The sequence below is a fragment of the Hesperophylax consimilis genome, chromosome 4 (genome assembly GCF_061612785.1).
Source record: "Hesperophylax consimilis isolate HC1 chromosome 4, BYU_Hcon_1.0, whole genome shotgun sequence".
Taxonomy (NCBI): Eukaryota; Metazoa; Arthropoda; class Insecta; order Trichoptera; family Limnephilidae; genus Hesperophylax; species Hesperophylax consimilis.
In genome coordinates, this window is record NC_142839.1 from 8379869 (window position 1) to 8405592 (window position 25724).

The window sequence follows — 25724 nt, forward strand, 5'->3', positions numbered from 1 at the left end:
AATTTTTATGGTATTAGAACAAACATTACATTTTGGAGAAGTAAATTTGTTTATTTATTATCCTTTATGACATCTATTTATTCGTTGTAGTAAGGTTATGTAGATTCACCAGTTTCCCGCTTGTACTATGAGTCTCCGAACATCATATACAGGGTGCCTGTACCCCCGTATAGCACACAAACTACGGGAGGTGATTCTACATGATGGTAAAGTAAAAAATAAATACCTTTTTTCGAAATTCCCTTTTTTTCTTCCTATACTAAAATATTATTTTCTCCACACAAACAATTTTTGTACCTGAAAACTACCAAAAAAAATTATTTATCTTTTTTACATGTACTATCTTGTAGAATCACCTCCCGAAGTTTTTGCACTTTACCCGCGGACACCCTGTATATTATTATCTTTACACATCAAGAATTGATCTAGGAATCATTGAGTTGAAAGAAAGTTGCATCAATAATACACCACTTGACATATGTATACACATTTAACTCCAGCTCAATATTATGAATGTTTTAATAAAAGATGAAATACTCCTAAATTTTGGTATACCGTCCAAAATAGTCAAGCTTGTAAAAGCAACGATGGTTGGTTCACGATGTCGAGTAAGGATAGGAGGTGAAACAACGGAGGATTTTAACGTCTCCCAGGGGCTGAAACAAGGTGATGGCTTAGCTCCCACTCTTTTCAATATTGTTCTGGAGCACGTCGTGAGGAAGACAATGATTGCTACCGACTCAAACATTTGCTACAAAAGCAATCAAATAGTTGGATATGCAGACGACCTTAACATTGTGGGAAGATCCTTACAGGCTGTAAGAGAGACCCTTTGGAGACTGCAGCAAGAGAGGTGGGCTTGCAAATCAATGAGAACAAAACTAAAATCATGATGCAAACCAGAACCCCACACCGCAGAATAAAAGATAAAGTGAATTTTAAAAACTCCTATAACTTTGAAGTGGTCGAAGAGTTTGCCTACCTGGGCTCCATCATAACGCAGGACAACGAAGACCCCTTAGAAGTAAGAAAGCGCATCACAGCCGCTAACAACACTTACTTCGCGTTGCTGCCAGTGTTCAAATCCCGAAACGTCCATAGGAAAACCAAAATAACCCTTTATAAAACAATTATTAGAACGGTCTTGGCCTATGGATGTGAGGCGGGAACACTGACAGCAAAGTCTGCGGAACGGCTGGACATCTTCGAAAGAAAGGTACTTCGAAGAATCTTAGGAGCGGTGCGAGAGGGAGAGGCATGGAGAATCCGCCACATTAAGGAGCTATATGACATCTACCAAGCTCCCAGACTCTCTACTCATTTACGGCTCCAAAGACTAAGATGGGCAGGACATGTGCACCGAATGCCAAGCACACGTGTACCAAAGAAGGTTCTAACAGGACACCCGGGAGGCAAACGAAAGGCGGGCAGACCTAGGCTGAGATGGGAGGACGATGTCAGGAAAGATGCCAGAGGACTACTCCATGTTGCAGATTGGAAGACGACGGCCGAGGACAGAGGGCGGTGGAGGCTCATGTTAAAGGAGGCCAAGGCTCGAAATGGGCTGTAGCGCCATTGAAGAAGAAGAAGAATAAAAGACGAGCATCTTTTGAGTATAAATATTTTAATCAGATCGTTTAAACAGGTTGTTTAAATTCATAAATTAATTTATAAACTATGTTTTTAGGAAAAGATGAGCTTCGTTGGCGGGAGTATTGTGAGTATTCTAGACCTCGTTATTAATAATACCATTGGTATAATTCACAGCCGAATTCGAAATGCACTGAAACAAAAATAAATACATTATTATGAGAAAACTCATCTAAGACACCACTGGTATACAGAGACTGCACAATTATTGCATTTTAATAGCTCGAACCTAATATGTCATTTCTTCAATAAAACTCATCTAAGACATACTGGTATACAGAGACTGCACAATTATTGCATTTTAATAGCTCCAACCTAATACATAATTTCTTCAATAGTACGGTACCCACTTTGCCTCTAGTCTGAATTCACATAAACAGTTACAATTTTGAAAATGATACTTAAATTCAAAGCAAATGTGAGTTCATTGAGTAAGATTTCATGCAGTACTAATGCACAGATAGCCGAAATTAGTATAGATAAAAATAAAATGTTAAGATATCATAAAAGAGTGGTCGATTGTTCGATTTCTTGTATAGTATAAATTGGCAATGTTTGTCTTCGGTTTCTTTAGGGTAAGTATGTAAGGTAAGTTTTGAGCTCAAATTGAGTAGGTACTAACTGTGAGAAATCAGAACTCTTGTCAATGATGTGCTCGAACTCTGCAAAGGACAGCGCCCCATCGTCGTCCAGGTCCGCCTCCTCCAGGATGTTCTGGATGAGGTGCTGCAGCTCCGTCTCGCTGAGGCGCGACGCCGCCCCGCACAGCCGCTCTATCACTTGCCGCAGGTCAGACACACCCAACATGTCGTCCCCATCAAAATCTGGACAAAACAAGCCAATATTTTAGACCAAAAACGAAATATGCTTCCGCATCGCGCTTCGTTCTGGATGACGCTAGGCAATAGTCGGTTTTTGGCCGAACCATAGCTAAGTACAGTAGAAACATCAGTAAAAGTGCACAACTCTGCTTCACGCTTTTTACACACAAATTGCTGAAATAACACTTTCTCTCAACTTAATGTATTTATGTCAGGGAGATGGAAAAACATGCACAAAATAGGTTATTAGCTTCTAGTTTGGGTTATTGTAGCATTGATGTATGCTAGAAGATGGTGCTAGTCGTTTACGGAGATATCCAAATACTACCAAGTGCCTCCGAAAGCTAGGCGGTCAGACTGGCAGAACTCACAAGCTTTTTAACTGTAGAACAGATCAGTAGCTCGTAGTGCTCTGTAGACATTTCGCATGTATCGTCATTGTAATTAAATAAGTATTGTAATTGGAACTATGTGTATATTTGAGATCAATCATTTATATCTGAAGACAATTTCGTGCTCTCACACAAAGAAAATTACAGTTATTTAAATAATTTGTGCGTATTTAGATTGAAATGGAACTTTCTGACAAATTTCAAACAAGAAAAAAACATCGCCGAAACTGTCAAAACACATGAAATTTTGAACAGTGACAAAAAAGTTAAATGTGTCTTTTACCATCTCCCCTGCTGAATTCTGCTATTTAACTGAAATATTATTAGTATCAAATCCTCCACCAAAAAGTAAACGTATGTATTACACTACTTTGGTAGATCATAGTATCCAGTAGCGATGGGTCATAACTTATTTTATTAACCCTTAAATGCATACTGTTGCAAAACTGCAACATACCGTTCAAACCACCTTTAACTCTTTGGTGTATACTTAATGCATGCCGTTTTAGAATTATCAAGTTCACGGTAATATATTTTATTGAGTGGCATCACCTTTTTTTTCTTTCGCGAATGTCAAATGTCACTTTTTCTTTAACAAAGTGAAGATTCTCGAAAATTGGTTGGAGGTTAGAATTACAGTTTTGTTTTGCTGTTATTATTTTGATTTTCTAAGGTAAGTAGATACAATAATACAATACTTATATGTAATAACTCGTATTTTTCCGGTACATTTATTAGTTTTGAGAATTTTTTTTAGGTTTTTTATTTTTTTTTCATACATAAACTGTTCATATTAATTTTTATTAAATACATGGTGTTGTAAACCTGCAACAATTTTTTTTAATCAAATATCATTAAAAAATTACAAAAAAATAAAATTCTTTATATTTCCTTGCATATGCATGTAAATATCTACAAAATATATTTTTTTCCAGAAAAATTAATAAATCATGCATTTAAGGGTTAAGAGCGTGAGCCACGGTACCAGTTCAATATTTTTGTACGGCTCAAAGAGTCGACTCAATTGAACGGGAGCCGTGAGCTCAGAGCGTATGAGCAATGAGAATGACTGTGCTCCCCAGGTAGGGCTCCCCTGATAGGGCCCCCCGGATCCCGGTGTATTAATGATCGTACGACTCTTGGAACCGACGCCGCCTCGTACAATTAGAAAAATAAGATGCTAGGTAGTTTGTAGGTGTAGTTACACATGTCCAAGGCCAGATGTCAGACTGTAAGAGTATGTACTCACAATTAATACTTGGTTAATTTAAGTTTAAGGAGCTGTGATGCGGTTTTTAGGGAGTCGTACGAATATGGCTCATCAATAAGAGATAACTCAATTCTATTTGCGCATAAAAAAACGATAATTTATTTTCTTTACCAAACATCCTAAATGCATGCTCCGCCTTCACAGATTTGGGAGCAGTTTCACTGAACACAGACATCATGTCCAGGAAGTCTTCAAATGTGCAATCACCGTCGTGACTAGAGCTGAATATCTTGCAGATCCGGTCACCAAAAGGGTTCACTTTGAGCTCGGGGTACTGCAGAATCTTTGTCATGGGTAGTTTGGCATTTTTGTTGTGGCCCACTCTCTCAGGGGCCAGGGCTTTGAACTTCTGGTGGGCACTACAAAACAAATTCTCAATGTATTCATCCGTCAAATACAATGTCGACTTCCGAAAATAAAGAGACATATTTTATACTTACAATAATACTTCCTTCTTAGTAAAGTACGTCAGATCCTGAAAAAAAATGTGTGATTAAATATAATGGAATCAAACATTATGAAAGTATACGATTCGATTACGGATCGGAAAATAATATGTCATATTACAAATAACCTGGTAATCCTGCAACTCCTCTTCGGTGAATTGACTCCTGCCCTGCCCCATCCTTATCGAATACTTTGAATATTATAAGTCGAATTGTTTAATTGAAATGTGTGTGGACACTTCAGTCGAGCCTTTGGTTTATAGCATTTTCGGTCATGGTTTCAGAAATTTACACAATTATGAATAATGAGGACGCAGAAATTACCAAGCTGTCAAACTTTAAAGCGACATATTTTCTATGCATTTCATGGCTGTCACAACAAAGAATGAATGTTGCTAGGTATAAAATTGCGACGTAACGTCTACCTAGTACCTACACATGCTGTAAAGTAAAGTGTGTTTTAGTCCGTATACACATGCGAGCCGAACTGCCGACCTAAACCTCAACTTATGGGAAACTTGCTTCGTTCCTTTCACGTAATTCGTGGCTCGGCTCACGTTTTGGTTCGCAAATTAATCTTAAAGGTCTGAATTTCAGTTGATTTTTTGGTAGTCGTGCTCTCTGATAGCAGGCCTGACAAGATAAGCCGACTAATACTATTACTAAAAATACTTAAATATTCAATTGGCTCTAAGTAGAAGTGTAGATATTACGAATACAGAAAAAAAGATGTAACTAAAAGTTCAATCGTTCGTAACTTGGTTCTTAGACAGGGCCGGTCCTGTGCAGTCAGTGCTGTACTGATAATACCTAACACAGCGCCCTTCAGGTTTTTACTAGCGTTTGGCTCAGGGCCGGCCTTTTTTAGCTGTCTCCTACTACATGAATGTCAAGCAGTAGTTACTAATTGTGTGGTGTTTTATCCTATTTACGTCTTTACCGGTCCCTGCGATCAGAGTAAGCCCTGAGCCAAACGGCGCCTGGCGTGAGTAAAATATTGGCGCCCCTTGTCAAAACCAGTAGACGCCTAGGTAGATGTATTTAATAATATTCGGATGGTTTGTATTTTTGTGTAGCGCGGGTTTTACAAAAAATAATCTCAAGGGTGATGTGTTAGCACTGTTAACTGTAAAAGTGTTATCAGCGCCTTGGCAATTCGGCGCCTGGAGCGTACTGCTCCAATTGCACCCGCATAGGGCCGGTTCTGCCTGCGGTGAAGCGACTGGATGTTTAGTTTGTAAGTACAAATTTACGAGTACAACATTAATTAAGTAAACAATAATTTTGTTCCTAAATTTAAAACTGCCTGTTAATAATAATATGACTGTGTGTGATAAATAACATTATTGGTTTTTCATGGTAATGTTGTTTATGGTCCTAAATGGTGGTATTTAATAAGTATATAAGTATATTTTCTACGAACCTTGGGTAGGTACTAAGAAAATTAATTACAACAATGGAAGATGGTAAAGGCAAAACGAAAACACAGTTATTTAGTGCGAATAAGCAGTAGTTGATTGTTTAATCCAATTATTTTATTACAGTGTATAAATAAAATCTTATTGGCAAGCCATGCCGTGTTCATAAAGGTCGTAATCTTCGTACCACCCTCCGGGGTATATTTCGCAGATGAAAGGCAATTTTAGTCCACAATCCAAAGCCCGCCACATTCTTTTAGAGTCCAGGGTACAGCAAGTATGGTTAGAGTGGCCCCTCCTGGGGTGTCCCGGGGCCCAAGCACGATAGGTTGTGCAAGTCAGGGCCTGTCCATTGGATCTGTAAAACTCTCCATTAGTTTCCAAATCGTCCATGCCAATGTATGCTTGATGGAGACTATTCTTTGGTAAATAAAATTCAATGATCTGCGATAAACTTCTAGTTCTGCTTTCGCTGGCAATGTCAGGAAGTCCAGCACCGAATTTGTGGCATTTTTCTTTTGATCTGTTGTAACTTTCTTCTGAGAGGTGGATTACAAACACACCAACTCCTTCAATACAAGTTGAATTAATTGGAGCTAAAAGACAATTTGATAGGATTTATTTTATTTTATGTATTGAGAGAGCTTTCAAATAAATTGGTTGGTAACGGTATGTACTTAATATAAAAAAATAAGCTTCGAATTCCGCTTCACGAAAAAATTATAAATAGCACTTGGTTTCAACATACCTAATTACTACAAGAAACTATTTATGTCTTGGGAGATGGTAAAAGATGCATTAAAGTTCCATTTTTTCTTCAAAGTTACGTTTGACGGTTAGGAAATACGCATACATTATTAAAATATTCCAAACTAACAACCTAAAACCTATTTTGTGCATGTTTACTTAAACCCCCGACTTAAATAGTTAGTTAAGTCCGTAAGATATTTTTAAGTTGAAATCGAGTGGTGTGTTTTAAAAAACCTTTGCATGAAGCGGAAATCGACAACTTTACCTAAAAATTTTAAGACATAAATAATAAACTTAATATGGATAATATAAATTATAACTGTCTAATGAAAATCTAAAATTTATAAGGCTGTCAGAGAGAAGATTGACATATGATGTCTTTTTTCTTTTTAAAATCATAAATTCCCTTATTGACAGCCCTGCATTTTTTTAAAACTAAGACGAACATTACCGGGTTACGAATAATCTGACAAATTTGAAAATCTCCCACTACCACCATCATAGTAAGCCATAATGTTGCTTGTGTCGTGATCGTGTCGGAAGACTTAGCCAGCCGAGTTAACTTTATATGTAAGTGATTTGATTTCATGTTCATAATAGAGTCACCCGAACTGAAAATATCTTTCGCTGCAACAATAATGTCAATTCCAATTCATTGATTTATTGTTTTTCACCGAATATAAAGCATATTATATCCATTTATTTAAAAAAAAAAGATCTTCTGTGGAGGCTGGCGGGCGGCGTTTGTTTGATTTTTATACAAATCTACTATCTACTGAATTCTCTTGTCTGTGGGCACCCTAATTGTAAATTTTAGATAATTTGAATCATATTAAAGTGTTTAGACTGTATATTAATTGTTTTGTAATCTTGATTTGAAAAAATGATTAACTTAAATATCCAATTGTACCGTAAATAAATATATGAATTTATAAAACTTACGTATGGGGTCAGCATACACGCTGTAATAATCAAATCTTGAGTCCACAGAAAGAGAAGTTGAATTTTCTATTTCAGGACAAGAAAACACCATGCATGAAGTTAATTGGGAGTCATTACTCGTTCGTCTAAAGTTATTCCTTTCTCGAGGGCTGAAATTAAAAGCGACCCCCTTTTTGGATAAAGCGAGCTTTTCACACTTTACTAATGACTTTATATTAGCTGAAGCTATTACTTTTAATTTCGATCGGTGACACATAGCGACTAAGAAATATTCCTTCTTTTTTCTTTCTGAAACACTCGTGCATTGTCGACATTCACTTAGAACTAAATACTGTAATGTTATTGATAATACAACATAGAACATAAATAAATTCATCGGCACTTGTAAAACTGCAACTTTAGTTAGAACGCAGAACATAATGAGAAATTGATTATATTTCTCGTTACTAGTTACGTTAATAATAGTTATGAAATTGCACACGAGGATCCATACAATAACAATGAAAAGTGGAAATACACAAGGACAGATTAGACAAGTACGAACATATATGATCATTATAAATTGATCATTGTTGGGATTCAATGGCCTCTGACAGATTGTGCAGCTGATGTCATACCTCAAGCACAACACTGTGACACGACCACAAGCTGTTTCCGCTGATGCCCTCAATATCTGTTTTGATCACAAAACCCTTGAATGAACGGTACTCCACTGATCTGCCTGGACATTGTTTCAATCAAACAGCTTTAGGAAGGTTTTCATAAATTGTTGGTATTATTTTGTACCTTTTACAAAAACATTTTTTTATTGACTTAAATTTTACCTAGCTTTGCTTCGTTTAACTGACTGCAGGTGATAGGATCTATCATTATAAGTGGATTGGTAGGTACTATCTCTATCAGCCAAGCCAAAGAGCTTATCTTAAAATATTTTGAAGATCTGAATTGATTCCGAAGCTCCTTTAGGGCCGTGTCTCGAGCCGTCCGAACCCAAAATAAATGTTGACCCCCCCAATCACCTTGTTATTTTACAAATATTTTGGCCATTTCAATTTGAGATTCGTTGAGTCCCCAACATGTAACTTGATGGAGCTGAAATTTCCCCCAAAATCGTGGCGGGTCTTAGCAGAACCCTTAAAACATATTTATATATATACGAAGAATAGTGTCCTATGGCTTTGTTTTATTAAACAAATCTACAGTTTTATTCCGAGATGGATGATTTTTTGTACACTTCATCTTCAAAACAAAAGAAAGGTAACTGTCTATAAGACATGTCAAAAAACCAATCTATCCCGTTTTAGCACCACCCCTTAAAGCAGAATTTTGATATTTGATGCAATTTTGCACCACTGACATTTAAAATTATAAGAAAATATTAATATCCACATTTGATTTCGAAAAACTGGTTACTAGGACTTCAGCTAGTGAGAAGAACAAGTGAAATTAGTAAGTACGGCAGTATGAGTGCGCAACGAATATTCTTACATTCTACTGTACCGAATTAATGGTACAGTAGATAGTGCTTAGTTTAGTGCTTTGAAATATCCATTTAACTGTCGAATAAAACAAAACTTTCAATCATTTGTTCAGTATTTTGCTATAGCTAATAAGATAAAAATACTGTCGAAACTTGAAACTCGGGCGAAACTACGTATTTACATAGATATGAACTACAAGTCTTCTACAGATTTTTAGGTGTTATGTTTATTAAAAAAACTGCGGTATTTTTCAATATTTATTATAATATATTATGTATGATAAAACTAAAAATAAGTTAGCATTAGATTAGTGAGGTAATAATAATAGTGGTGAAGAGCTTTGGTGTGGCAGTGAGAGGCGAGAGCGAGAGATCGGAGATGACTTGTCCAGCTCTCCATCTCTTCACTTGACGATGGCGTCAATCTCCTTCTCCACTTGAGCGAAGATCGCGTCCACGGAAGCTTCTGCGTTTATCTGCAACAAATAAGGGATATTAAATATATTTAAAATTATTGAGTTAAACAATAGTACATTTAGACTCAAGGAGAAGTAAAAAAGGTACACCCTATGTTTATGAATACCTTTTGAATAAATTATTTACAGTATGTTTTCTGATCGATCATCTATCTTGATTACCTATTGTAAAAATATCAACCTGTGATAAACAAAGTTTTTTTACTATAATACACCTATTTATGTATACATATGTATTTTTTAAAGCCACTTAAGGGCCACTGAAAGTTGATGAATTGCTTTGAATCCATCTCCCTAGTTTAGATTTTCCGATCGGATGTCGCGAAGTGAGATAATGTTCACTTCAAAGATTCCACTTCATTTATTCATCCATTCAATCAAGAAAACAAAATCGAAATTCGAATAGGTAGTTGTATTTAAAAATCTGAAAATTCACATTTATTCTTCAAACACCAAAAAGTAAATGATTCGTTATAAGAATAAAAGGTTTTTGTAGGATGACTGAAATTATTTCAATTTAACAGAGTATTTTTTTTCCATCATGTAATACTTTTTCCGGCATAAAATCGATATACCTACTTATTGGGAGAAAAATAATAGCTACTCACTCTTATCAATTTACCTATAATTTTCATTGTGTATTTAAAATGTTATTTATCGACTCTATAAATGTACTTATTTATTTATAATGTGATATTGATTTTAAAGTATTCATGTAGGTTTTCTATCAAGGTTCCAGGTAAGTACCTACCTATCAGATACATAAATTAAGCCAATGTGTATAGAAACAGTCGTTGAAATACATAAAATAATATTGATAAGTGGCATTACTCATAATTAAATAAGTTCGTTATATCTCATAGTAACGACCCAAGCAATGAAGTTAACGACCTCTGAGAATTTATAAAATAGGTATATATGATGCATCCATTGATATTTTTGACCGGTCTGTGGCTGAGTTGGTAGTAGGAGATTTTCAAATATTGTCAGGTTATTCGTAACCCGGGAATGTTTGTCTTTCTTAAAAAAAAAAGTATGTAAAGATTGTTCGACAATGCCGCCTTACCCTTTTAAGCTTCGTGGGGTAGAGGGCCAGCACCTGGTCGTTGTTCTTCAGGAATGTTTGAAGCCTAAGCTTGATGGTCTCCGCATTGTCGTCAGCCCTGCCGGAACTCTCAGCGCGGCCCAGCAGCCGGCTGGTCAGAGTGGCCTCCGACGCATCGAAGTATAGGATGATGGTGCACGGCATGATTTCCTTCTCGAAGGCCACTCCCTGGTCCTTCTCGCGGGGGTATCCGTCGATCAAGAAGCCTTTGGATGAACCTAGCTTTGCGACCATCGCGTCTTTTAACAATTCTAGGACGATGTCATTGGGTACGAGGTCTCCCCGCTCCATGATGGCTGTGAGGTTTTTACCGCGCGATGAGCCGCTGGCGACCTCTGCCCTGAGTAAGTCCCCAGTGGAGAGGTGGGTGAAGCCATACTTGGCGATGATCTTCTCGCACTGTGTTCCCTTGCCGGAGCCCGGGCCTCCGAGCACCCACAGCACGGGCAGGTTGGCCTCCTTCAAGCTAACTGGCGCCTGGAACACACAGTATTCTATAAGAACATGGGACATACGCAATGCATCGAATGAAGCCAAGATCACTCATCTTCGGATATAATTTATTCAAATGTGAGTATGGCCAACTGCTCTGGGATTTTGTTCATTAGCACAATCGTATTTGCATAAACTGAATATATTTAGCAAATGAAAAAGATTTGGTTCTACAAACTCGCATTACATTAGTCAAAAAGGGAATTGGTTTATGTTTTCTTAAAATTAGAATCTTAATATTTTTTATTTAGTCGAAATAAAAGAATACGTTAGTGATAATATTGCAATTTAAAAAAGGTACCGAAGATCTTGGATTCTTTGAACAGCAGCAAGGCTTTTTGTATGTGCAAGGAGTTCCAGAGTGGCATCCCTTGCTTGTGGCGCAGTGACTCTTATTTTGCTTGGCTGCCATCGCTTCACGATTGTCTTTTATAGGAGATGGGTTCTGGGTTCTTGGGAGTGGGTGGATTCAATATTGGGATCTTGGTGGAATGCTCATATCTGGGAAGGCAAGGGCAGGATTAAATTACAGAAAATTTCATAAATTCTGTGTTTCATGATGTATTTGATTTGAGTTTTTATTTTTTATTAATTAGAAATATATTATTGACAGAGCATAGTGAAGTTCTGTATTTTTGCATTTGGTCTATCTGTAAATATTGTTTGTACGTTCCGTTTCCGTTTCAAGATGGTGTCCGTTTTAATGATTCAGTATAGTTTCAAATGTGAAATCGTCGAGTTTATTTGGACTTTCTTATTCCTATTTGATGTTTATTTGAACAAATAATTGTATAGTTATAATTTTTTTTTTCTATTCATTAAATACAAGAAAATATTTAAGAGAAAATATAACAATAAAATAAAAATACTTATTGATGTTGATACGAAAAAATATTATTTATTTACAGAACTGCTAATATAATAGATATTTTATATATTAGCTACATAAAATTATTATTATGAATCATATTAATAAATTCTATCTGAAAAATTCACCCGCGACAACACAGGGATCCCTAGCATGTTTGGCGAAGTAGATATTTTATTTCAATATATTCTTTCAACAAAAAAGATTTTTTATAAAACATACATATATACCCACATTCTAGAACTAAATGTCATAGAAATTAATAAAATCATGGTCTTGAATCTTGCCAATTGTTTTAACAATAGTTAAATTGTTGAGACGAGGTGTACAAAAAGTCCAAGTACCTACATATAACTTTCATAGGCACCGGTTTTCCCTTCCAGAATTGATTCTCCAATCCAGACCGCTCGCAATCACCGTCGAAAGTACATACATTGATCGACATTCTTATTCTTGAGTCTCGTCTAAGGTACACGCTTACGTACGCCAAACGTCAAAAGTCTTTCCACTCGAACAACGAGTGGGTCGAACCTCGAGAATAGAGGCCCTGTGGTGTGTTCGAGAGCCTTGAAAACGTGTTTATTTTTGCGAGGCGTGAACAAATAATCACTTATTATTATTTAAATCATATATCCGTTATTTATTGTCATTTAAATAGATTCAATTAAGAATCTATTATGTTTCTAATGAGCATATCAATTCTCGGATCTGATTGAATAACCTTTTCCATTTTATTCACCAGTATTTTATTGACGCAGTAGGCTACCCTATTTGCTTACGATAAGACGCTTTTTACGTAATGATTGTGTACCTACATGAGTAACAGAGCTGGTACAAGAGTAAATAACTCGGCTAATGCCCTCGGGCGCGATTACAGAAGAAACTCAAAAGAGACTTTAAAAAAATTCGGCTCCTAATTATCACGGTTTGATTTTGTTTTATAATTGATCACTCGTTACGCATAAAAATAAATACAAATTGAAAATTGTCGTGATATGACTTGAAGAGGATTGAATGACTTTGGGGTGTCACAAAGTTAAAAAATGATTAATTATAATATCAGGGGATAATTGCATTTATTTCTGAAAGAGTTTCAGAATAAAATGCTGGGCTCTGACGCGAATGGTATAAGTCAACAAGAATAATTATTTTTTTATTTCATGATCCAATTGTTATTGTGCTGAAATAAAATTGAGAATCTATTTACAGTGCATGTTTAACAATAATGAGCAATTGAAATTCGGTAGTCATCATGCACGGATAAAAATGAGCATTGCTAATTTAGTAAGAATCTCTTTAAATTATTGGTAATCCGTAAAAACGGAATTGCAGGCCTTTAATGAATGAATTAACAGGTTTCCCGATAAACTTTTAGTAAATTCGTAATATATCGGAACACTTGTCCATGCACCTGCATAAATATATAATGACGAAATACATTCGATAATAACGCGATAATACATTATCTCTTTACCAAACTTTGACAGGAAACCTATCAATTCATTTGTTAAGGGCCTGCAGTCCCGTTTTTAATCGGATTACGAATATTTTAAAGAGATAAATTTAAAAAAAATTTATATCTGTAAGTTTTATTTGTGGGTCAGAGTAGAAAAGTGGGTCAATCTGACAATCTTTTTTGGTTAGAAAACAATATAACTTTATGTGAAACCACTGTAAAGAAAGAAACTGAACATTAGCGCATTCGATAGATAATAAATCCACTTTTCCAACAGCGATGTCCACAGTTAGATAACTCCATGGTTATTACAAGAGCTATAATAAGGATGGTTTGTTTAGTGCGACCTCCTGTCTGTCTCCATAATGAATCATATCCGCTGCCAGTTTCTACGTGGAGATGTTCTTCTGCGTTATACGTGATCATTATTATGCTGCCTTTGATTTGTATGCATTGAAATGCTAGGAGCGTACAGGGAAAATTTTAAGGTTGGAAAGAAGAGTGCACAGAAAACACCTTTTTTATCGCATAAAACACTCTCGGAAAAAAAAAATATAAATTCAAGCCAGGACCACATGTTAAAATGCAACATTGAGAATGTTACATTTTTACTTAATTTTGAACATTGTGAATTTTGAAACAAATAAATTTTGTTAATATAAAACAAAAATTCAATTTGCTTAGTCATCGACGAATTTTCAATTGCGCGGACGAGTCTAACTAACTAACTAACTAACCATCACGCCGTTTCCCCGCAGGGGTAGGCAGAGAGGACGGACCGCTAAACAATTCAGTCTTGGCACACACTCCTTGCCTCATTCACATTCATACATCGTCTCATACATACTCTTCTATTGTTCTGACTCTTGACATGGCCCGACTCAAGTATCTGATTCACTTGGTCGTGCCATGTCTTTCTCGGGCGTCCCCGAGCCTTCTGCTACCATTCACATTTGCATAGTATATTCTCCTTACACTCCTTTCTTCGCTCATTCGCTCTACATGCCCAAACCATCTAAGCGTCCCTTTCTTGATCTTACTCATTACGCTTACATCAGCCTTGCACTCTTTGCGGATATCCACATTCCTCACACGATCATACATGGTTTTACCACACATACGCCTCAGGGATCTCATTTCAACAGCATTCAATCTACTTTCATCCTTTCTTTGCCAGTTCCATGCCTCACTTCCATACATCAGGGTAGGTACCAGCTCTCCATTGTGGACTGCTAACTTCGCTTCTTTGGACAATTTTTTTTTAGCGCCAACTGCGTTCAGTCCTCCATTAATGGAGTTACCTGAATTTACTCTTCTTTCAATATCTCTGTCAGCCTTCCCATCTCTCGTAAACATACTTCCTAAATATACAAACTAATCCACATGCTCCAAGTATTCCTCACTCTGGTTTTACATAATATAATATATTGTGTTAAAATTGACGCAGCCTAATACTGTGTCTCCTAAAATTTTATTATATTCATAACGATAGATACAGCTGAAAATCTGCGTGTGTGATTTCAGAAGCAGCTAAAATCTCGCTTCCTAAATACACAAATTCATCCACCTGCTCCAAGTATTCCTCATTCACAGCTATATTGCACACTGTTTTCGTACTACCTCTTTCAAACACCATTACTTTAGACTTACTTACATTCATCATTAACTCATTCATCATGCATACTTCGTTCATCCTAGACACGAGAGACTGCAGATCATCCATACTATTAGCAATCAGCACCGCATCATCAGCATACAACAGACAACATACTTTCAGATTACTCAAATTCGCGCCCAATCCCACCTCTTTCAATTCTTGCATACAATTATCCATGTATAGATTGAATAACCACGGTGACATTACGCAGCCTTGTTTAACACTTTTTGTGATATCAAACCACCCCGTAAAACCACCGTTCACCCTAACACATGCAACGCTTCCCTCATATAGAGACGCAATTTCCTGAGTCAGATTCAGAATGTTAAGATGCCAGAAACTTCTCGGTGAGCATACGCAATGAGAAGATCTGGTCCATGCACCCCCTTCCACTCATAAAAGCACCTTGCACATCCCATATTTTATCCTTTGTTTCCTCAAAATTAAATAAAAATAAATTACTGACATCAAATTAAAATCCAGTGGTCCTTAAAATATAAATATCGTTCAGTTTCGTTAGTTATATTTTCCTCTCATAATTAAATTTATAAAAAAACATATATATGTGAGTACATGTATAAAATTATTTTTAATTATTTACAAGCGCGAGACTTCTAGGACCTACTATTACGCTCGGCGTAACAACGTATAATACGCACGGTGAGGCATGTGCAGGAGAATTTGTATGTAGCGCGATGTATACGTTTGACGCGACGTAAAATGAGCTGCGCAAGATACGCTCAGTGTGTTTCGGCCCTAACGCCGTAATAAAATCTGGAATCACATTCAACCTTAAATTATTTTGTTTCGGAAAACTGCCACATCAGAAAAGAAGTCAAGGCACTCCACTGGATGTAATTGATAATATTTCACACAATAGTGTGTTGTGTCAAGCGACATAATAAGTTGGCATTGTAACAAAACCAGAATACGGTTCAGTGCATTAAGTTCGTCACAATGCCACAGATATTTCTGTTTATATTTTCAAAAATGGAAAACCTATCTTGATACCGTAAAACGTGGTTACTTTGATCAAATTTCAACTTTGAAACTAAATAACTAAAAAAAAGATTCTATCGCAAAATTTTAGGTTAACCATATATATTGATGAATGTGTTTGGGGTATCAAACAAAATCAAAACGCGTTGATTAGTTACCTTTCGGAGTTTGATACACAATTTTTTAAGCTTATTACAATGATAAACCAATTAAAAAAATTGTAAAGAATATTCAAGTACATAGTTATATAATACGTTATCGATAGACAGTGACATAATTAACCAACATTATTATAATTAAAAAAATATATATTAAGATTTTCCTCTGTCTGCAAGATGTCTTATTCAGGTATTTGCAGATCTAAAAAACAGCTTCACAAATCAACCGACAATATTTTTGAATATATGTAACTAGAAATCAACTAATTTGATACTTATTTTGGAAGTGTCAAAACCCACGATGCCCAAAAAAAATAATTAAAAAAGCGATAAATTTCCAGTGGTAGCGAGAACGCAGACATCCGCGACGATCAGAGTCGCCCCCGGACTCAAAAGTCACCACATATTACGGTACTTCATTGGCGTGTCTGGAGTCTAGGAGTCGAACGGTCTAATGTAAATAGCAATTACAGTTTATTTTAAAATAGGTGAATATCTCATTTCTAGAGATTAAATATTCAGTGCTACAAATCACATGACTTGGTCAACTAATGTATTGTCCGCTATCTTTCTGGCATCCGATAATGCAATTTATTTGTTGCGTTACGGATTAAGGGGACATTAATTTCACGTTTAATTGACTTTAAATTCCTCTCGGTATTGAGCTCAGCATTAAAGACAGATGGATGCGATGCAGAAAATTTAAGCAGTCCAATGACTTTCATTTAACTTTGAAAAAAATCACGTGACCCTAAAAATAACACCTTTCAACCAGGTAAATCTCAGCCGATAAAAATTTGTGATATAACTTTATTGGTAATTTTACCGAGAATTGCATGATCCACATATCTTTTGTTAAGAACAAAGCAGTTCTTTCAAGAACTTTAATTTTAATATTTTAACTAACCAGCGAAACAACAAAACTGGACAGATTAAGAGATGACCTTATCACAAATTGGTAGTTCCTACCTATCTTTTGATATTATTTATGGGTTAATTTCTGTTTAATCTTAATTCAAAATCTTAACGAATGGATGAACGATGATAAGAAAACAAAGTAAATATTTTCTTTTACAACTTCAATTTATGATTTAAAAGATTTTGTTTCGTAATATTTTTTGCGGAAATTAACGGAACCAAAATTATAACGTTTCTTGTTGCAATTTATTTGTAATAAAAATCAATAATTTATCTAAACAGTAAACGTACACAAAACAGAGATACGCTAAATAAAATTAATTTAAAAACATTGTAGCAGTTAGATAATAATGAGAAGTAAGTATTTCAGTTTCTGGAAAAGGAACATAAATCATTTTAATTGTTATTTCGTTAAAATAACGGAACTTGGCGTTCATTGTTATTAGGTTAGGTTAGATTAATATGAACCCTATCTTAATATAGGTACTTAGTTTAGGTTGAATTAAGAAATAAACTATTGTATTTTTCAAAGGAAATAGCTACTAAAATACATTATTTTCCATTTCTGGAAATTGGAATAGTTACTTCTCATTATTATCTAACTTATACGAAGTGTTTTTAAAATAAAAAACTGTTTATTGAGCGTGTTCCGATTATTTGTATTTTTAAATATCTTAAGAAATTTAATAGCGCACATTGTAGGTATATCGGAAATTGTAAAATATTAATAGGATACAGTCAGAGTTTTAATGTTACTCCCAAGGACACGGAAATGTCAACAGAAGAATTTTCATAAAATCTAATTTAATAGCACAAAGCATACGAACAGTTAGATAAGAGAAACTACACAAACGACAAAACGAAAAGTATATTATTGAAATATAAATATGTGATTATAATAAATGTTACGATTTTAGTCGGAAAATTATTACGTACCATTTAAATGATTTGAATTCCTAAAGCACAGACGCGACAAGCACTGCACTATCTCACTGCCTGCTACAAACTGAGCTCCGGATTTAAACTTCAAACCCACGATTAAAATAATACTATGCCCACGTTTATTGATAAAACTGACAAAAGATAAACTCGAATTACGATAAACTATCGTTGAAATATTTTTTTCTGCTTTATACCCACCGAAAATTATTCACGAACATGATATTTCAAAGTGACATGTTCGCGCTCTTTTGTCTTTTTCGCACGCGTTGTAAAATCTATGGAATCGAATAAACAAACTTTAAAATCAGCGCTATTTGAATTTATAGTTTGGCGCGATTTCAAATAATCCGTTTGAAATGGAAAAGTAGGTATGCGCGCAAAATACGCGACACAAGTCTGGGCAAACGAAACAAAAGACAACATATTAAAAAGAGTAACACTGTAGAGTATTGCTTGCAAAATGTATAATTGATTTGTGATAACTTTTTGACTTGTTGGCGCTTATTGAGAAAATGTGCTCACTAGATCGGCCATGAAACGCATTCAACCTTGCCCCAAACACAAAAATAAATTCTTCACGCAAGTTGACCGTTGCATAAGTTTCGTAATCGACCATTTATTTGCATCCAGAGATCTCTTGTAAGTATAGGCGCAAATATATTTTTTTATTCCATTGTCGTAACTAACATATTGTAATGACAAATATTTAACTATAATCATTTCAAAATGACTTCTTTTTAAATCAAGATTCAAGATAGTTTACCGAGTAGGTGGCTCCATCTCGTATCGTCAGCATCAGACAAGAGGTTCCAGTCCATTTCAAATAAAAACATATCCTCTCATCATAACATTATTATATTAATACACTTTCTTTTGCACGATGTTTTTAAGTTTCACCTACTTATCCGCTATGATTTATATCGGTCTTTGTAGGTAGGTGCAATGCTTACAAAAAAATTGTTTTGTACATTTTCAACCAGAAATAGGTAAATGTTCACCTAATTTTTTACATCCTATTTTATATTGAAAAGTTACTTATATATTTAAGTTTACGTTAGTCAAATAAGTACCAGACACCAAAAATTAATACCGTTTTCTCACGTAGTAAAAACTGTTTATCATAATTTTAACCCAAACTTACTGAAATGTTATCTAAATATATGACCCTTTTGTTACTATAATAAAAATCTGTTTCTAAAAAAGGTTAGTTTCCTCAAAAAAGTTATGTTTGCCTTCATTTTATTCTTTAATTGATTAAATTAAATTGCGTAAATTTGGTGAAAATTTACTCAATTTGGCTTTAGTTTAAATTTTAAACTTCAAGGATCATTTTATCATTATTTTAATTAATATAAAATTTAATAATATAATTATCATGTTCTGCAAGTATTTTTTTTTGGTTTTGTCAAACTGTCTTAATTAAATTATATTTGATTTTAATTAAATTAAAAAAAAAATAAATGGAGTACTACGAATTAAACACAAAAAAACAATAATTAAAAGAAATCACTTTATCAGTTATAAATACTATATTTACGACGCGGATTTCCTATTTCATACACTCGTTTTTTTTAACACGATTATTTTTTGGTGTTCTTTTCCGTTTTACGGGTAAAGTATTTAGGAAGTCAAAACATAATTTGGTAAACAGTATATTTTTGTCTAAGAATAATGATTATTTATCAGCAAAACTGTATTATTTTTCCAATTTTTTCGTTTGTTTTTTTTGTTGTTTTGGATACCCCCTTTGTGAAAAACTATAATACAGATTTGAAAACTGTGTTCTTAGCCATTGATAAGGACGAAGAAAAATTACCGTACACATTTCTAAATAATTTGAAAAATTTAGGAATTTAGACTAACAATAAAAGCGATAATATACACTTTCACAGATATGGTATATTTATTATTCTAAACAAGCCATTTCTAAATACATCTATTTGAATGTCGCTTTTGATTTCGGGAGTAAATGAATGCAAATCTTGGAAACAGAAATTAACTCACTTCCCGACATCCGATTGAGCTACAACCTCTAGTTGTCGATGACAATCACGTGCATAACACGCGGGCACAGACATAAGCATTTCTCAGAAATTGGGTGACATTACAGCAGTTAATATAAGAAATGAATGTCGGTCCTACCCGATCGGCATTTGGCAAGGTTGGTAGAGTTGTCGACTCCTGTTCCTGGGTAGGAAGGTTCAATCCTTAGTCAAACCATATATTTTTTAAAAAGGTTTTATTTTATTTTTACTATATCTATATCTATATCTCCCAAAAAATCAAAATGCAAGAATAAAGCTAGAATCAAAATTGTTTGTGTATAGCCGTTTGAAATTTTATCTTTACACATTATCAAATAATTAAGAATATTTGCATTACGTAATATTCGTCAGGCATATGCAAATCCATTGAAATAACGAAAAAGGATTTTGAATTTTGAGTGATACAATTTTCATGTACTTGAATATTTATATCAATAATACTAATGGAAACCAATTTGTAATAATTTTGTACATTTCCCGTCACGGCCTTCATATAACGTCAATACATTTGTCGGTGAATAAAATGTACGTACGTTATTGATGATAGATTTATGGGTGAATTATTGATGACACGGGCAAAGTAAAAATCTTCGTTTTGCATACATTTTTAGAAATCTTCGAATATTATATTCCCTGAAATTAATACCCATTACCATTCGAATTTCATTGTTCATAGTGAAAATCCATGTAAATGTAGCATTTCCCCATGTTCACCGTAATGATGATTATCTTCCCATTTCACATTTTACTTCAGCGTTTAAGTAGTGTATACCTGTCACTAAACGATACGTCTTTATAAAACTCGTTCTATATCCTTTTACATTACGTTCACGCATATAATATAAACAGATTTAAATGGAGAGAGAGAGAGAGAGAGAACAGTAAACTTTTTCTTTGCGTTTAAACGTTTATTAGAGACGCTTCAGTATAATTTTAAATTATTCTATAAATCAGAAACAGTTCACCCGATCAAAGTTAGCCAATTTAAAAAATATATTAAAAGTGGAGTGACGTTAACCTTATAATACGCTTGTCTAAAAATATATTAAAAGTGGAGTGACGTTAACCTTATAATACGCTTGTCTAACTATTTTTTTTTAATTATTGAAGAGATATATTAGCGATTCCTAAATGAAAATTTGAAACAGAAAAAGATACGGTCACATATTTTTTTCAGAATTCAGATTCAGAATCAGAATTCAGAATCGTGGCTCCCTTATCAGGCACAAGAGCTCCTCTTTTCTGATAAGGTATACATGACCAATTATGAACCTTAATATTATATTTTGCAAAATATGTATGTATTAATGTAACCCATATGATGTGTATTAAAATACGAGTAATAAAAAAAAATAAAAAATAAATCTAGGACTTGAGCCCAGGACCCTTGCATTGCTGGAGAATCGCTCTACCAACTGAGCTAATGTGACCCTATCTCCTTCGGTCATATACAACTGTATCATACTTCGAATAAGAACTGCCAACATTGTCTTCATTTTTCTCACAGCACATTTTTATTGGCAACTATCTTTGTTTAAATTTTCGTTTAGGAATCGCTAATATCGTCTTCAATAATTAAATATTTCAATTTGTGGTTTTACTCAATAATTCTTCCAAAAAAATAAAATGAATTTTTTTGTTTCGTATATAAGGAGGTAAATAAAGTTTACAAGAAAAAAATCATCAGTAAGCCATTCTAAATATTTTTCGGTTTATTTGCGTATTTAAAAATATATTTTTGATTGCCCGTTTGCAAATCTGAAACAGTCTTTCATTTGCTTTCAAAAACAGTATCTCATCTTTGAATATCGTCAAAAACAGCATTTATTTTTGGGATATGCTCAAAAAACAGTGAATTTATTTTTTGATCGCGTGATCACAGAATTACTAGTTATAAAAATGTGATCCAAAATCACACCATTTGTTATTACGTTATAGTTTCTAAAATTATTAAAAAAATCATTTTTATTTGCAGATAAACTGTAGATAGTATCAGATATTTCCTTAATAAATCGATAATATAGGAGTTAATTAAAGTAACTTAAAGTTGAGCTTATGTGCAATGCGTCACCCACACCAACCGAGTGAACAAACGTGCTGCATGGCGGACAAAGGGTGTTCCCAAACCAGAACATTATTATCAAAGTTATGCTCTTTAATTTAGTGCGTAAACTATTAACTAGTTTTCTCTCATATTTATAATATAGGAAGTTTTCGTGCGGGTGGATGTTTGGACCATAGTTGTGGCATAATAATTAAATTACGGTAGGTACGCTTTTATGAAATTAAACACAATCACGCTACTCTGTAGACCTCGCGGAGGTCTTGTGATTACTGTCGAAAAATACATGTAGATAGCAGTGGCGGTCGGTGAATTTTGTAAAAGGACATCAAATGTTTATACTCGTACTTACTACGTACTTGATATCAAATATGCAAATCTAGACGCTAGCCCATGAACAAGATACAATTAGGTACCGTCTAAAATTATCTCTAAAAATCCATTAAGTTCCATATCTCAATATTTCCAGTATCCAGAATAAGTTTTTTTTCCGCAAATGGCCGAGACACAAAACTTTTTCACATTAATGATTCAATTATACACAACAAAACAATTCACTATTATCATTTAGAACACGTTGTCGAAGAATCCATCTTATTTTGGGTATTCATTTTTATTTATGTAAATTATGATTAAAAAGTAAATCGCAGGTTAATAATATTCAATAAAAAATAGAATTCAGTATTCAAGCTCAAAGCAAACTGTCAAAGCAGCGCGCGCATAAAATCCAATGGATTAGTAATAGAGTATACGATTCTGTGCATTATACACATGAGCATTAAAAACGGTTTTTGTACGTTGGATGCTGTCATCGTATCGTATAAAGTTGACGAAGATATTGGCTTGCGGGACTCTAACTAGAACGTACGTTCTAGCATTCTTGGATACGGTTTACAGATCGCTTCCACACCATAGTGTGTTTTACCAAAACCTCCTAGATCACAAGGCCGGGACACTCATTCAAAGCAGCCTCCTAACTTGTATGAGATTCTGCAAAAAATTCCGTTTCAATTTTTTTATTCAATTTATTCATACTTATCAAAACAGTTTTAAATGTTTTAGTCAGTTTTTAAAAATTGATAAAAATACATTTTTTGGATGTTCCCATACAAGCTAGGATTGAGCAAAGGCTGATTTGTTTCAGTGTCCCGGCCTTGTGATCTAGGAGGTTTTGGTTTTACGCGTTTCACAGTATTTGAGAATGTATAATATGTATTTAGACTCGCCGTGCTGTGTGTATCGTGTCGTTCGTTGGGCGTACACAGAAACGGGACGATAATATGCACGATGTCTTATAGTAATAATATTTGTATGATTTTTTACAGCGCCGTTTTTGTAAAAAAAATCACATTAAAGTCGCTGTAGAAATATTATAACACTTAAATTGCAGTATTGCTGTTTATGGTTAGAAGTTCAAATCTTTTTACTCTAAAATGCAAGGGATGTGGAGCATCCACAGCATGTAATGACGGACCGCGCCTGGATAAGTAGAAAAAAACTTTTGATGCATTTATACGGCTCTAATAAATTATTTATTAAATTGAAGCAATGACTTTATAAATTAAACGAAAGCTGACACGTACATGTTTACAGAGATGCGGGCTGTGAAAGGTTTCGAGTGTATTGTATAAACCGTCAAGAAAAAATACAATGTATTGTTGCAAAAAATCTGTTTTTACGAAAGTTGCGAGTAAAATTCTGGAATTAGTTTAGATATAACTGTTTCACTATAAACAAAAGTTTCTTAAATAAATTAAAATTGACGTTTTTATATTTTATTAATAAACTGGAAGTATTCATTCACTTTGGGTACCAACGCGGTTTTACGTCATATGTGAAATTCCAGCGTGTTTTTAAAAACTAAAATCTAAACACTGCAGCAATCTCAAATGTAAACACGTTGTACATTTTGTGAATTTTATTAATTTATGAGAACACACATAATTTGATGAATCTAGACATTACACAAATATACACTTTTCATACCGATATTTTTCTAAAATTGTAACTTTTAACTCGACGTTGATTAAACCTAACATTATTGATGTTTTCAAATGTCCAATTTTATCAACTCAGTTCAAACAATGTTTTAAAGTAATTTTTTTTTATTATTTTATCTATGCGGAGAAGTTGGAAAATGCATATAAAACATGAAAAATTAAGCATTATTCTTAGTAACGAACGTATTATATTTTATATTCACATTTTATTTTCGTACCATGTACTTCTGTAGAGACCATGGTAGGACGAACTGCCTATAATCTGGAGGGAATAGCGTGACGATGATGACGACGAAGAAGGATATAACCGACACATGCTGGTCCTCGCTGGCGCGCTTCTGGAAATATGGCCTTTGTTCGCACAAGTCCGACATGTGTACCGACTAACAGAACTAAACTAATGAAAACAATCCCGGAAAATATTTCTTGGCTCAAGCACTGTGCCTCAAATGCGCATTACCATTCTCCCAAACACATCATAATCCTATCATCTTGTAATAAATTAGTTTTTTGTGTTTGTTTTGGATCTTGTGTTTATAAAAAATCCGATTTTCCGTTACAATTTAAGGTGTGTAGGCGCGCCATGAAAATGGTTCAGTCAAGACCATACTAAAATACCTGACACATAAATCGCTTTTTTTTTGCTGTCTCTGCCAAGGCGAACTTTCGGAGTGAACCCGTGCCAATATTTAGCTGCATAGGGGGCAGTTTGCTGCGGATATTTTTATTGAGACTTACGTCTTTGAGGTTTTGAACGTGCCCAATTTTCTTGGCACTCCGAGATGTCTCGGAAAGCCGCAGGCAATGATCTTCTCCGACCTTATCAATGGTGCCAACGATATTAAAATAGAATCTATAAACGTGACGACAAAAAACAACCATTGTAAACATTAAATTGTGTTTTGAAATTTATGAAAAGCAGTTCGCAACATGACATAACTATTTATTCATTAAAAGTTTGATTAATTATTGTACCTATAACACAGAGAATAAAAACATAATAAACTTAAGGAGGCATGTCGTGCCATGTCAAAGATGTTTTTTTTTATAAAATAAGTAACTTTGTATACACCACTATTTAATAAAAAAAGGATCGACAAATTTTAAAACCACTAGTTCGTTTATCTTGACGAAGCAACCATTAGTTTTGGAAACTGACGATTCTTTTTGATTAAATAGTGGTATTTATTCGTTTTTTCTGACGAAGAAACCGTTGGTTTTGAAATGTGTCGATATTTTTGGATTAAATAGTGGTGCTAACAAAGTTAATTATTTTATTTATTTTAAAATGACACCAACAACTATGCAATTATTGGAGAAGTATTTATAATTCAATAAATATTTAATTCAATTTCTACTTTTATTGACCATCATTTA

General features: G+C 34.3%; 3 protein-coding genes across 3 annotated transcripts; all 3 read right to left on the reverse strand.

The window, feature by feature from the left end:
- Positions 1-1312: 1312 nt before the first annotated feature.
- On the reverse strand, positions 1313-4946 carry LOC149424137 (calcium and integrin-binding protein 1-like). Its single transcript, XM_089631178.1, has 5 exons — positions 4708-4946; positions 4574-4608; positions 4245-4492; positions 2273-2474; positions 1313-1783 (listed from the first exon to the last, which is right to left on the reverse strand). The coding sequence occupies exons 1-5, from the start codon at positions 4756-4758 to the stop codon at positions 1762-1764; spliced, it is 558 nt and encodes a 185-aa protein (XP_089487304.1). The 5' UTR covers positions 4759-4946; the 3' UTR covers positions 1313-1761.
- A 1192-nt stretch (positions 4947-6138) lies between these two features.
- LOC149424138 (uncharacterized) lies at positions 6139-7996 on the reverse strand. Its single transcript, XM_089631043.1, has 2 exons — positions 7690-7996; positions 6139-6593 (listed from the first exon to the last, which is right to left on the reverse strand). Exons 1-2 carry the CDS (start codon positions 7943-7945, stop codon positions 6139-6141), a joined length of 711 nt encoding a protein of 236 aa, XP_089487169.1. The 5' UTR covers positions 7946-7996.
- A 1427-nt stretch (positions 7997-9423) lies between these two features.
- On the reverse strand, positions 9424-24753 carry Ak1 (Adenylate kinase 1). The gene is made up of 3 exons (XM_089631179.1): positions 24566-24753; positions 10712-11227; positions 9424-9645 (listed from the first exon to the last, which is right to left on the reverse strand). The coding sequence occupies exons 1-3, from the start codon at positions 24719-24721 to the stop codon at positions 9574-9576; spliced, it is 744 nt and encodes a 247-aa protein (XP_089487305.1). The 5' UTR covers positions 24722-24753; the 3' UTR covers positions 9424-9573.
- Between the last annotated feature and the right edge of the window lie 971 nt (positions 24754-25724).